Source organism: Clupea harengus, chromosome 10, assembly GCF_900700415.2.
Source record: "Clupea harengus chromosome 10, Ch_v2.0.2, whole genome shotgun sequence".
Classification (NCBI taxonomy): Eukaryota; Metazoa; Chordata; class Actinopteri; order Clupeiformes; family Clupeidae; genus Clupea; species Clupea harengus.
Window position 1 is genome coordinate 26,324,050 of NC_045161.1, and position 15,417 is coordinate 26,339,466.

Below are 15,417 nucleotides of genomic sequence, written 5' to 3' on the forward strand. Positions count from 1 at the left end.
TATAGCAGGTCACATTCTGAAAAAACCTAATGAATGCAGATATCCAATGAAACATGAGACATGATTTAATTCGATGACTGGGTGTCACAAAAGTCAAATAAGGACACATATGAGAGGATTTTGACATCTATCCTCTCCTACAAAGACACACACACACTCACACACACATACACACACTTACCTCTCTGATGTGGTTTCACGGATGACACTGCTCCACTGCATTTGGCGCAACCATTTTGGGATGGGAAAAAGAAATCGACATCCCCCCCCCTTCCTGGGCCACTGGGCCATGCTAAGGCTACGATGGCTGCTGCCAACACCAGCTGCCGCCTGTGTCTGTGCCACCCTCCAATTCAATTAAAAACAGCACGCCACTCTGAGCAACCACTCTCTCTCAACCCGGCCATGCCACAAGTATTATGGGATGTCATCACTGTCTCCATGTACTTTCGTGACCTAAAACAGAGAACCACGCTGACAGGTATGACACATGGCAGGGTTGTCGTCGCTCTGCACACAATTTTCTTAGGATGTGAGAGTAACACGAGTTACAAGAGTATCAAGTATGAGACATGAAACAGTTCATTCAGTTGAAACACGCCACGCCATGCCTCGTACGAATGGCGTAACAGAAACAGTCACCTAGGGCGTGAGGACCGTATTCTCCCATTTGCACATAAAGTGGAGGTTATGCACTTCTGGTGCACGTCACTTTGTGCAAGAATGGCAACAGTGACCATTAATCGCCTTAAATGAATCTTTATGCAAACCTTCAGTTAAACGTATTCTCCCCTATGCACTCAGAACTTAACCTTAAAGAATCAAGACAGACTCACGACAGACGTGTGATTTATTCAAAATAGAAGAAAACTTGGTCACACCCTGGTTTAGTTTGGCTGTTGCCAAAAGGTGGATTGTGGACTTCCGCATTAACCCTGGGAATGTCATTCAAATCCATGGAAAACATAAACCAGACTTTGATTTTGAAAATGAAAGCAAGGGGACAACTGTATTGCGAATAATCAAAAATGAAAACATCTATGTAACACATAAACCCATCAATCAAGTAAATTAACCAAACAACACATTTGCTAGTCCTATTTGTGGAGATTCATGATTTTAAAAGCACTGTTGAGGAGAAGATCAAAGGTCATCAAAATGCATGCTCTATTGTTCTATCTTAAGCTCCTGTTATGTAGGCTAAGATTAAACGCGCAATATTAATCAAGTCATCAAATATTTCGCCAGCGATGTCTGGGATATGTCCATCAGCCTTTGGAACGAACCAAATGCAAGGATGCAAGTTAGTGCACGAATGATTTTTATCAGGAACGGCAGAGATTGTAGATAAATTCTGTGGCTTGAAAATTGTTCGAGGAGTCGGCGCAAGTGTACGGTGCGTTCAAGGTCAAGTCGAAATTGCTAAATGCACTGCGCCTCCGTAAACTCCAGTTTATCCAAATGAGGTGGGAATAGTTGCAGCCGTCTTCGTTGCACTTATTGATCTCTTTTTTTGACTTTGCTGAGTTTTACTGCAATTGAACTGATTGCTTACCAGGCTTATTCGCAAGATGATGTGATTAAAACTTTTCCCCGTTTAATACATATAGTGTAATATAACACGACGTCATTTGCTACCTTATATTACATTGTAATGGAGAAAAACGTAATGTTATTTCAATAGTTTAACACCAAAATTCGATGTGAGTTTAAACGCAATATGGTGTTTCGCCTTGTAGTAGCACTTGACCTGCTACAGCCCTCATCAGCGTATTAGTCATCAGCAGAGTACGGGTAAATGGTGTTTACATAAGAAACGGCAAACAATTTTGGGTTCACTCCGCCCGAAGCGCGTAGTACACAAATCATATACTTAGTTCAAGGGGAGAGTCAAAGGGAGTGCATGGCCTTTTTAACGCATGAGAGAATAGGGAGTGAAAAGTGATAGGTGCACAGAGTGTTAACAGTGTGGGTGAGGGATAAGAGGTCAGGGCTGTTGGTGGTTTATAAAGGCATCAGAGTCTTTACATGAACATAAGGCCCAGACAGCCACTATGCCATAGAAGATACAAGATGGATGCCTCATCTGTCTTAATTTTCAGTTTGATCGAAACCAAACTCAGTTACCATCAATAGAATTGGGATGGAATGCCTCAAACTGTAACAAAAGTTGTGAATTTTGCTTTTATTGGATGATAATAACACTTTAAATGTTCCATTTCAAAAGCAGAACCTGAAACATTCATTGTTTTCGCTATGATTTTAGATCCTCTGGATTGGACGTCTCAGCCATTCTATTAGCTGTGAATCATCTCATCACTTTCTATCAGCAGCCCAGCAGAAGTGACCCCTAACCAACATCAGTGCAAACAGCAACGTGGAGAACCAGGGCTTGTTAATATTGGCCGCAATTCAAGTCTACTCTGTCTCAACACACAGCGACTTTGTTGACATCAACGGTGGGAATTCTCAGTTGATCTGATGTTGTAAGAGACTTGAGCATTGTATAGCCAAATTTATTTTCATTTAGCAGCTTTCCCAGGGAAGAGATGTCACGTCCCTGTGTTTGGCTTGTAAGAAATTTGCATGGGGAGGAACCCTAAAGGCAGTCTGCAAACGTGTCTGACTCACACTTCTCACATCTTAGAAAGAAACACAGTTGAGAGGCTTCATTTAAGACTGAACAATTGCGTCACACCGCATCTACTTCCATTAACCGACACTACAATGCTTATATGGTGTCTACAGGCTCCCTTCAGTTTCACTCTTACTCGGACCACTGCTTATCCACCTGTGCTAGGACCGAGGCCACTTCTGTGCTCTCGAAAGAAAAGAGGTGACCCCACACAGCGGAGAGTCAGGAAGCGAGCCGCTGGGCCTCCAGATGTGTTGCTGCAGGGCTACGGCGAGGCGAGGGGAGTGAGGGCCTTTTGATCAGAGGTATGAAACGTCCAGCGAGCCTGGCCGGCGAGCAAAAACACTCCCGACATTTTCATTATTTGTATGAGCCTGCATTCCAGAGTGATGGCTCTATGTAAATATAGCACGGAGGTGGGGTAAGCGGGCCATTCGCTCACTCTCTCTCTCTCTCTCTCCCGCACAGCATGGCTTGGCTTTGCAAAACAAGTGCTGTTATTCGAGATAGCGCATCACCCTAAGATAATAGCAAACATCCAGAAAGTGAGAAATACTAAAGCTCAGTTCAAGTTGTGTAAAATTAGAAGAAGAAAAAAAACAACAGCAGCAGAGTCCCTCTTGTTGTTAGCAGAGTACACACAGAACAGAAACAGATCAGTGAGGTGTCGTCTTGATAAGAGCCGAAATGTCGTGTCGTGAAACGGCAATTATCATTAGGGGCTGAGAATATGACACAGACCTTGCCTTTTTATCACAAACAAAAGCTTTCAGGTCTTCTTCCGCAGAAGTGTGATCTCATCTTGCCTGGCTCTTTCTCTGTGGCCGGGGTCCCACAATGTAACGTAACCGTCTAAACTGTTCAATTACGCCACTGTCCCTCCAGTTCTTCCTGTCAGCCGAGGTTAAGAGATAGATACCGGTCCAGACATACTGAGAGAGGCAGAGAGGACCGAGCCTTATCGTTACCCAGTGTTCTTTGCTGACAGAGAGGGAAATGGGCTATATATCATCACACAGATAAATAGTGGACCTTTTTTTCCCCCTCTTGTCTCGCTGTCTATAAATCACAGTCATTAAAAAGTTGAAAGATAAACCCTTAGTTGTAAATCTCAGAAATGGTCGCTGTTGTTTCACACAAATGACAAAATACAACAGCGTTGGTGGAGTCTAAGTATGGGTAGTGCTGGCAGTTTGAAACATGGTCACGACCGCTGCCTCTTCTCCCTAAGAATAGCTTGGTGTTGAAGGTCCAGACGGATTCCCTTGTCCTTGCTCACCATGCAGCCAGTTGTTTTGAACGAGAAAGCCATGCCTGTGTTTACGCCGTGTGGGGGGATGGAGAGGGAATGTGGAAGGGGGGGGGGGGGGGGGGGGGGGGCGTCTGTGGGTCCCTGTCCAGAAGATGTCATCCTTACGCGCCACTGCATAGGTATGCCATTGTGGATGAGCTGGGACGGGGCAGTCCATCCGCATGCCAGATTCAATCCACAACCGAGCATGGAATGCTGCACCTCCCAGTGGACCTGGCAACCTCTTGATCTATGCAAACAGGGAGCCTCATGTCTCCTTCTGGGGGAGCTTTTCGCTTCCTGGGCCATACTGGACTTCGGAGGAGTAAATGCTCGAGAAATGTGTTCTCTGGTGTTAAACAAGGATACACACGCTCAACACAATTGTTTCAGGGGGAAAGTTTGTCTTACATGATTCATCTGAAAGATTATTTAAAAGATCTCTCCTGTTTTATGACATGAATGGTTTGGGTTTCATACAATGACTTGCTCTGAGTAGCTGCTGAATTCATTGAGTTGATAACATATATTACTGATATATTACATCATGATTATGGCATGAATCCTTAAATCAATTACCGTTCAGCTATTAACCATTGGTAAATACTAGTGTGACGACAGGCCACTCCTTGGTATGTATGCAACAGTTTTCAACCAAAGTTCTTTAGAGACACAGACTCACACATGAGCCCTGAAAGACTTTTCAATTAGAACAACCTTCACAGGAAAGAGAATTAATTTATGATATCAGTTGTGGTCTGCATTTCTTTATTGTAACAAATGTTGCCTTCCCTGTTTAAGTCTCTCGTACCTTATGCACATGAGAGACAGTGTGGCGGTTTGCCAAAGCAGCACTGAAGAACCACATGCCCTTTGAGGGTTGGAGAAGACTTGGCAAGATGGACTGGCATGCTGGTGCCTGCGTGCACATGGAGGGAGGTGTCTCTCCGGCCACATGATGTCATTCAGGCTTACCTGACAGCCAACCAGGGAAGGTGGAATCAAAACCTGAAGTAGGCGCCCTACACAAGTGACAAGGGAGACTCATAAAAGACACACACTCACATTGCAGAGGAAGACCAGTGAAAAAAGGATTTTTCACAGGCATTACTGCAAACATGAAAGTGAAATGTATGTTTTATTAGGGGGAAAAAGAAAGTAATCAGGTGATCTTAAATTGGTAATACTGGAGACGTCTGATGTCCTGCTGTCCTTATCAAAACACACTCATGTGAATGTCCATTCTATTTCATTTCAAGCAAATGCTGAGTTTTCCTTGACATACACCTCTGGTCTTGAATGCCTTACCATGTGACTATGACCATGTCACTATGACCTTTATTCACACTGTTCAAGGAGGTAGGGGGGCGACTGAGAGAATTAGTACGTCTTTATGTTGTCTCACTTTGCATTTTTTTTGTATGTGTTTCCCTACACTGCTGTGCAGAGTTATGTCTCTGTGTCTCTCATTGTGCAGGTAAGTGAGTATGTTTGTGTGTGAGTGTACTATACAGGTGACAACAACTCCACCCACAAGTGACCTTGAAAAGGCACTCAGTCATTGAAGTGCCTTACAGGCAACCACAATCACTAAAATAGCATATTTTGTAGCATTACATGACCTGCAAATCAGCAATGGTTCATTCCTTTCTTCATGTGTTTGTTTGCTGCGTTATTAGTAGCCTTATAACCACGCTGTTTGATAGTCGTGCCTCAAAAAGTCTCAAACAAAGTGATTTAGAAACCCTGTTGAACATCTATAATTTTACACGACAGCGCCATCTGTATGCGAATAACTTTAGAAATATAGGCCTGTTGATGCATTTTAAATGAGCCTATTGGACTTTACATGCAATTGGTCCTATCGAATATAAAAGCGTAGTAGCCTATCTCCTCGGCTAAGAGATCTGTAATAGCCGTCGCGATCGATGTAATTATATAAAGTAGCCTTAAAGAAATACATCTAAATTTAAAATCTTATCCATCGTGGAATTTGTACCATGTTGTACAATTGTGACGACAGAACTGGAATTTCTGACTTTATTTCTGTGGCGGCGAATCTGGGAATGACCTTAAAATCAGACTGAATGTTTAGAGTGATGCGAGCCCTCACCATGCGCTAGACAGTGTCGTCTAGAATCCTTCATACGATTGTTACGCAAACGCATGACTGTTGGTGATTTGTCAGGCTTGGCCCTCCCTCTTTGTAGGTAACTTATTAAAAGAGTTTGCAGGCGGAGTCGGGCACCGAATTGGATATATTGGGTGGGTACAACAGGACGCACCGGGTACGACTCTGTCCTTTTAGGAAATTTCTGAGGACGCTAGTGTAAGCCGTGTACCTAAGGCCACCAAACACAGAATCAACAATCGTTAAAAAGGGAAGTTTTAAAAGAAAACATCCAAAATGCCGGCGGCCAACAAAGATAGCGACGGTGGATGGAAGAGCTTTATCTGGAATTCTGAAAGGAAGGAATTTTTGGGACGTACAGGAGGCAGTTGGTGTAAGGACACTTTTTTCATTTTCTGGGTGTATTTTGTAAAGTCGTGTCCACGCAGTTGTTTGAGTAGCCTTAACGCAGCGCCGGCTCCACAGAAACCATGCATTACGCACACCATTTCCTGACTTCGAAATGCATATCAGCACCTGTTTGATCGGACCAAACAACAGGCTGTGTCGTGACTTCATTTTCTCGAGGAAAATCCTCGATTGAAATCCAGATTTTACATGGAGCATTTTATCGATAACCTAATATTTATAGTCAATTTCCTGCTTGTTCACTTGTTGGATAGCTACTAAGCCCAGTCAACAAGTAGACAAGTGTAAGATAGACTAATTGGTTTGTCTATAGACGTTAAAATGAATGGTATTTTGCTTGATTTAAGATAACATTATACCGCAGAAATGAGAGTCGTGACCATACACTATTTACGTACAGTTGTAGGCATCAAAATGACAGCTTTGATGGGTGTCCTTTGAGAAAGAGGTCATTTTGAAGGACGTAATTGGGATTCTATGACTGTAGGCAACAGGAAATGGTATTACTACTATCAAATAGCCCAACTATTATTTTACTTTTGATACATTATTGAATTACCATATACAACTAATGTGAAGACTGATACATTACTCTCGCCCGCTCTCTTTGTCGTATTCTCTAAAACATGGCACTATTAAGAGTGTTCATGCCCCAAATACCATAATGTTATTACACAGTATGTTTTTCGGTGGTTTTCTTTTTCATATTGCGAAGTGCTGGGCTACAGGATGAGGTAAATTGATTTCTTAAAGTCTATTTTTATTCGAATACGTTTCTGTTGATGCGGAGCTGTAGCGTACTGCTCTTGTAGTCGACAATGGCCATTGATTAACTAACGATAGTGAATCCCCTTCCTGTTTCCATGTGCCGCCCGCATTTCTCTTACCATGGCAGTTGCCTTTGCTGAAAGCCTGTTCTTCAGTTGCCAGCATTTAGCATTTTACAGGGAGGACAGACGCCTTGTGTCACTTTATCAGCTTTTACCATTCGGTTTTTATCTTACAACCATGGGGAGGAGGAGATGACCCGTAGACCATAGTTATCCACGTTAGTTTGTCGTCAAGGCCTACTTATCCGTAAAGTTTTTCACTCAACTCCTCGATAAGCAATTGTTACATTTAGGTCACGAACTGCATGTAATTGTCCTGAAAAAGCGTCACTGTGTCTTCAGGGCAGTGATGAGAAAAGCCGGGGAGACGGTTTTTATTCAACACAGCTTTATATTGAATATCAGTGACATGCGGAATATCGTGTTATACCGCGGAAGGAAAACTAAGATGGGTAGCAGTGCATATGAATTTACGTGACGAATTAGATTTAGGAAAGCTGCTTTTGACTTTGTTTTCGTGAAAGTTACACAAACCAATGTTCCAGTCGATTTAGTAAACTATTACGTTGTAGAGTTGTTTGCCAATTAGTCATTGTTGCCGTCAGGCGAGGAATTGCAACATTCACTACACTACTCAACAAGGTATTTGCGAGCGTTGTTGATATGCAGATGTGTCCGCACTTCTTGTTCTCTTTACGTGATTTTTGTTTGACTTTGGAAAAACAGTACTTCCTCACGTCTTTCCCAGTATGCTGCAATGTGCTACCGGAGCGGGTTTCAGTGTCAGTTGAGATAAGAGAAAATCTTAATTTACTCTCCGGTGTTATATAATGGGGGAGGGGCTGTACCGTACTTGAAAGGGAAGTGAAAGGCACCCAAGAAGCCGCGTTTGATTAGCCAATAGCAACGCTTTGGAACTTTTTGAATGGTTGGTTTCAGAGCTTGAACTGGTGACGTTAGTTTATGTTGCCTCAGACAGATTGGTAGTGTCTGGCTCTTGCGGTTTGTTTCGGTTTGTGAGATAATCAACAAGAAGCCTATGGATATAATGTCCTGTGTTTGTATTTGATTTTGTGAGTGGATTTGTAGATAAAACTGAAGCCTAGACTGTAGACTTTTCATTTTTGTTTACCTCCTAGAGTATTTTGAACACATTCCCTCATCCTCTTAACTACCCAGCCTGCATGTGATGGCAGGTTAATCCATTGTGTATTCAAACAATGAGTGGTTAAATGTGTTTCCTGGAGATTTGAAGGCTGCTGTGTGTTATTGCTGAAGTTCTGGGCAGAATCATGCAAGTCTCTCACAAATCTGAATGACTAGATGTAGCAGCCAACCTGTCAATGCAAGAAAGGGGGAAGGGATGGGAGAACCCAGTCTTTCTTAGAAAGGGCAGATTGGCAACTGACTTGCTGACAGGAATTAACCAAGTTACAAAAAAAAAAAAAACTGAGAAATTTGTGTTTCTATTCATGAGTAACATCATATATAAATTAGCCTATCTGTTGCAAATCATTGTCATGATGATTAAGTTAAGTCAGCTTCTTTGAGGGTTTTCGTTTTGAAACAAAACCTCGTGGTTGTTTGTCATGACTGACACAAAGGAAAGAGTGAGAGATCACGCCAGAAAAGTTGTATGTTTTGTTCCCTTTTTTAAAAATCAGAATACAGTCACAACCTAGTTGGCCTACTCTAATGACAACCTATTGCAAGTTTACTACATGTCTTATGACAGTATTGTTTTAAAAAAAAAATCCAAAAAATGTTGATGTTGCTAAAAGAAGACGGAAAAGTGCAGTGTAAACAAATAGTCATGAATGTACATGAACATAACCACATTGTTAATAATTAAATATAATAGTCATGCAAAGTGAAAATAACTGTTGGGGAGTCCCTAGGAAAAATTGCTTGGCCTGTTCTGTGAGTGAGTTTTACTATACTACATGCAAGATTTTGGTATGTCTCAGTTGTTTAATTGTGGACACAAGCTGACATTACTTTTGCCAAGGTGAAAAGTGAAAGTTAAGTGTTTTGCACCATGAAATTCTGGATCCAGACTCCTCCCATGGGATTAAACTGGTTCTAAAACAGATTTAGTCTGGAGCTGAGCCAGACTCATTCCCAAGTGAGATGCTATGTGGTAACTACATGCTAACTAAGTTGAACACAGTTGATGACGCCATGTTCTTTACAATCTATGAGATCATTTTCACAGAATCCCTCTCAGTCTCTTTTTCTGTGTAAGTTACTAATGTCTTTGGCTCAGTAAAGGTCAGTAAGGTTGCCTGTCTTCCCCTGCCTCTGACTGATTTGACTGTTTTTCTTTTACAGTTAAAATCATTGTCTTCTACGTGGTCTTCTATGCCTGCCTGGCTGGAATCTTCGTGGGCACCATTCAGGCCATGCTGCTGACCCTTAGCAACTACAAGCCCACCTATCAGGACAGAGTCGCACCCCCAGGTGAGTGCTTCCCTTTAGCTGTGGTCTTAATCTGTACAATATTTAAATGTCAAGGCCAGTATGAGTTTGGCAAGTTTTCTAAGTGTGTTTTTGTTGTGGTCAGAAGAGGTATTAGCATGTTGGAACCCAATGTTATGAGCTGCTCCTGTTGCTTTTTACCTTTGTGAAGTTATTAGATAAACTAACCGAATGAATTATGTTTTTGGTATTTTAACTTTTTTTACTCTTACTTTTAACACATTTGATGAAGTAACAATAACATAACCATGTTTTATCCAAATATGATTGATTATTATATTATTATAATACATACAATTTAATTGATATCATAACTTAGTGCTACTTGTCTTAGAAAGCCTTATTGGATTTTCAGTTTTGCTGCTTTGGACCTCTACTGATCAAGTGTCCACAAATGGCCTCTGTTATGTCATTAATCATCTGTGAAAGAACATGTTGCTGAATTATGTGTTAAACTGGCTGTGTGATCGAGGTTTGAGGAAAGAGTTGTCTTTGCTGAGTTTGTCATGTCATACAGAGACAGCCTGTGTCTGAAGGTCTGTCTGACCTCCCACAGATTCAGCCATTTTGTCCTTCATTGTCTTGTTCCTCTACCTACTGATTCTCCTTTGGGGGAGAGAGGTGATGTTTTGTGTCATTCTCACTGTATGTTGTTGAACGGTTTACAGCAGTTCACACCAAACTGAAAGCATCATACATGTATTATGTGGTGGGCTGCTACAAAGCTTTACTCTCTTGGACAACAGAGGACATGCAGCGGGCAATTGATGTATTTTGGCCTCAGAAGATATACATTGAGGAACTGTATGTCTGTTTTGTTTGCCTGCTTCTCTATTCTCCAAGGAAGTTTGGTCTCTGTTGCCTGGCATCCGTGACAGGGCTCAACCCACCTCCCCCGCGCTGTGCCAATGAATGTTTGCACAGCGCATGCTGCTGCTTTGGCGTTATATTTAGCCGTATTTGTAAAGAGCTGGCTGCGACCGAAGCCATTGGCTTTTTCTTGCCAGGGGCAAGTGACAGCCATTTCTCCTTCAAGAGGGAGTTTGAACGGGCCAGGGGCAAGGGTGAGGAAGTGACATAAGTTAAGAGCTTTGAGTGGTCTAGGCCTCCATTGGGGGCATTGATAAAGGAAGGAGGTGGATGACACGCTTAGTGCTCCCACGCCCCGCCTCCTCTTTTAAGGGCCAAAAGTTTCCATTGTGAGAGACAAGCACGTGAGCCAGAATGGGTGGAGGTGTGTGTGTATGTGTGTGTGTGTGTGTGTGTTGCGGGGGGGTTGAACGGCTGAGAGAGACTTTTACAAGCTTTGCCTGAAAGTAAGAAGACTCAAGGCAGTCTTAGTCTTTCACTTTCCTACAATAAGGGCTGGTAGAAAATCTCCAGCATTTCCTGCCTCATTTTAGGACAAAATAAGAGTCTGATTTTAAACGGCGCTCGTTTTAGGACACCTAGCTATTAACTCTACACTGGCACGGCATGAACAGAAGTATGTCAGTGTGTAGTGCAGGAAAGGGCTGCTGTGAGGGAGGAGGGACAAAAAGAAGAAAAAAAGAAAGCGCTTTTTGAAAACAATACAAGGTTCCTTCCACTCGGGCTCCTCTTCTCACTCCGGCAATGCCACGCCTTATTCTGGCCTCGTGTGCGACTTGTGTGGAAAATTACTGCCAAGCTTAGAGCACAAGGCTCATCTGAGCCCAGAGAGAGAGAGAGAGAGAGAGAATGAAAGAGAGAGAGAGAGAGAGAGAGAGAGAGAGAGAGAGAGAAAGAAAAAAAGAATACACGGCCATAGCCAGACTTCTGGCTAATACTTCATTCATTGTGCATAATTATGTTTACAGAGAGCATAGGCGTGTTTTTGTCTTGTGCGAATTGTGTGAATGTACTGAGACCCTCAGCTATGGAGAGAGGGTATATGAGTTACTGTATGGAGCCTATCTGACTCACCAGTCACTGACAGGCTTCTTTCAGCACGTGTTCGGTGCAACAAACACCCCCACAGGTGTCTGTCATGTTATCGCTCAGTTGAAAAAACCTACGAGGCAAGTCCTTCAACTGGCCATGTAGAAAACTACAGAGGAGCCAAACTGTGTCTCCCCTCCTCATGATATTGTAGCTCACACTGCGTGACCCTGATTTCTGATGACCCCTTGTTTGCAATATCTGCCATTTTGGGCCACTTAGTAAGCCAAACTTTAACATTAAGGTCTTTTGTATGTTTTCAGGATTATCACACACTCCACGTTCTGTCAAAGGAGAAATCTTCTTCTCCATGAACGACGAAACCACGTACGAAAAGATCGTCAAGTCAATGACTGACCTTCTGGATAAATATGATTTAAAAAATCAGCAGGACATGGGGAAGTACGAGGACTGTGGCAGTAAGTAAAGTACAACAAATACCACATGTTACCGACAGTAGCTTCAAATTCAGATAGTAACTGAATCTGGAATGTATACTTTGCGTACAGACTATCTTCACTGTTTTATTTGATAACTTCAGTGAGGAATGTGCTATGTGTTAGCTGAGTATTTAATATTTTCTTTCTTTCTTTCTTCTTCTTAAGTCATTTATTTAAGTCATTTTTATGATTTGGGTTTTTCACCATTTCTAGGTTCTAAACCATATTAATGCTCCATAGGTCATTTGTACAAGCACAATGTCCAGTGCGGTAAGCTTTTATGGCTTCCAAACTACTAAGCATCAGGGGTTAAATTGACATAAATAAATAAATAAATAATAAATGGTATAACTAACTAGTAACCAACCAACTTGATGCATCTTAATCTGAGTATCTGCTACTATCTGTCGGAATGAAAGGCGTATTTCCACAGCAGGAACTTGTAGGACAGCCGCTTGAACGCTTACAGGAACAGCCCTCTGATTGGTCATTTTGTCTTTTGCTTTTCCAGTGTGGTGCAGGAACCACCGGGCCACCGTTGATGTAGCGTAATGATTTTGCTCGTAGATTACAATGTCAATTCTGAGCAGGAAATAATAACAAAAGATTTCTTCAACAGCAGCCTCGATTTTAGAGCATTAAGACATAGATTTTCTAGATAGAATTAAACCTACGGTTGAGCCGACAGTTGAATTCTGCTCTAAAGCTGCAAACACTGTATTAAATGGCTTCATGGCCACCAAGAAGTTTCAGGGCCCCACAGAGGTACCTACCCCAGAGTAGGCCCTATGCTGGAAACACATGCAAAGGTTCAGGCCGCCATTAAATGGCCTGCTAGCTCCTGTGGTGGAAAACAACAAACAAACAACAAACAAGCCTGACTTTCAGTCCGTTTTTATATCAAAAAACGCCTATCCTACATTTCTTTGAAAGGCACCACCACTTGTTGGCAACACAATCTGTGGTTGTCAACACTATTCTTATCAGTGTTGGGATTGCTGTGCATTACAGCAGTATAATGAATGCGTATGTCCATGTACTCCAGGTGTGTATCTGGTACTGTTATGGCCCTCCTGACTGTCGGCTATAGTGTCCTTCAAGGGTGTTTAGAGCGGCCTATAGGGAAGTCAGAGGTCATGTGTCAACGCTATAACAAAAGTGCTGATTTCGAGAACAAAAATGGTGTTTTCAGCAGTCAGTTGACTGGCTCAGTTATTTGCGTGTGTTGTGTGTAGGTTTTTTATCCCTTTTCTCTAGAAACATCCTTCCTTATTTCTTCCCTTGTTTCAACTATACAAAAGAAGCTATGATTTTTTGCCTATTACAAATCAACATATTGTGATCTGACCTTACTGATGGACAATCTCCTGTCGTCTCTAGCCGCCGCAGGTGACTACAAGAACCGCGGTGACCTGGACGGAGATGCCGGTGAGAGGAGAGCTTGCCGCTTCGACAAAGAATTGCTGGGCAAATGCTCAGGCACTACTGATAAGAACTTTGGCTTCAAGGATGGCAAGCCCTGCGTTATAGTCAAGCTCAACCGTATCGTCAACTTCAGGCCCAAGGTGAGCAAACAGGCATCCTCGTGTTGGTCTTTCAAGGTGCAGTCTGCAATTCTAATCCAATGCACCTCTTGTCAAATTCAGCTAATTTCTCTAGCTCTTTGTTCATTGTATACACAGTCCTGTCTTTGTAAATGGGAAACAAACATAGTGGCTCAGGCCAAACCATAAACAACTCCTGAGCTGAATCAATCAATCTTCCTTCAACATTGAGGACTGCACCTTTAAGTTTGTATGTGACAAAGGAACAGATTTGAAGACTGACATTAAACGGTCTCTTTTAGCCTCCAAAGTCCAACGAAACCCTCCCAACAGAAGCCCAAGCCAACTTCCAGCCCTTCGTGCTGCCCATGTACTGCACCAACAAGGTAAGACATTCAACAGGTGCACTGGACCACTTTGTATTAAGTGTCCTTATTTCATTGTCATAAACAATTCTGTTTTTATCATTTCTAAAGTATAAACCAGTATGTTACCAAGCCTACCCTCCAAAAACTTGAAACAACGTGTACTAAAATAATAAGTATAGTGTACTCATTTATTAACCTATTAAGTACATAAGGACTATGGACATTTGTGACATTGTGAGCAGATAATTGTAGATTTTTTTTTTACACAATGGAGAAGTTCAAAACCAGTAATGATCAAATCCTAGAGCCAGTGGTCCAAGATTTAACAGCTTACTTGGACCACTATATTTGTTTTCCTTAGCATGCTAGTTTGGAGCAGATGTATTGATAACTTTTCCATCAACTGCAACGGCATAGTTAACGACTTGTCCTCTTAACAATCCTGTCTCTTTCCAACAGAGAGAGGAGGACAAACACAAGATTTCAGGCATTGAGTACTTTGGGCTCGCCAAGGGTGGCTTCCCCCTGCAGTACTACCCCTACTATGGCAAGCTGCTGCACCCCCAGTACCTCCAGCCACTGGTGGCCATCAAGTTCAACAACCTCACCTTCGACGAAGACCTGCGTATTGAGTGCAAAGTATTTGGAGCCAACATTGACTACAGCGAGAAGGACCGCTATCAGGGACGCTTTGAATTTAAACTAAATATCAAGTCATCATGACCTCAGCTATGAAAATAGCACTGTTCTCTGCCCATTTCAACACATACTGAATTAGAAAAAAAAAAATGAAAATAAAAAACTGATTAAAAAAAAAAAAAAAAAAACCACGACTAGTCTTGAACAAACTCTCATAACCTATGGGACCTACACTTAATCTGTATGCTTTACACTAGCTTTTTCTGCATATGTCTAGGGTTAGAATGTAAATTACAGGAAGCGATAGCAGGTAGCAATAGCAAAGTATTTATTCTACTGTAAATGAAACTATTCCCTGAGCCATGGGACGTGTTCATTTATAACTGTAAATTATGATTCCACTACTGATGTAGCGATGCAGTGTTTCTGTCCCCTAAGTATTTCTGCCTAGTGTGGTTTCTATATATTTTGGAGTGTGCAGTGCAGTAATCGCATACAGTGGTCCTTTCCAAGCCATGTTGTAATTTCTGTCGTCTTATGTGAGTAAGCTTTAGTGGTCCAAGGTGTGTGTGCGTCTATGTGTGCGCGTCACTGTATGTTTGTCTGTGTGTTTATGTGTGAGTTCTGTAGTTATTATGTGTGTGTGTGTGTGTGTGTGTGTGTGTGTGTGTGTGAGAGACAGAGTGTGTGTGTG

At 42.2% G+C, this 15,417-nt stretch overlaps 1 protein-coding gene across 1 annotated transcript; it reads left to right on the plus strand.

Annotated features, from left to right (window-relative positions):
• The first annotated feature begins 6,161 nt into the window (after positions 1-6,161).
• Positions 6,162-14,911, plus strand: LOC105895143 (sodium/potassium-transporting ATPase subunit beta-233). Its single transcript, XM_012821720.3, has 6 exons — positions 6,162-6,430; positions 9,627-9,755; positions 11,996-12,151; positions 13,553-13,737; positions 14,019-14,102; positions 14,544-14,911. The coding sequence occupies exons 1-6, from the start codon at positions 6,334-6,336 to the stop codon at positions 14,805-14,807; spliced, it is 915 nt and encodes a 304-aa protein (XP_012677174.2). The 5' UTR covers positions 6,162-6,333; the 3' UTR covers positions 14,808-14,911.
• The last annotated feature ends 506 nt before the right edge of the window (positions 14,912-15,417 follow it).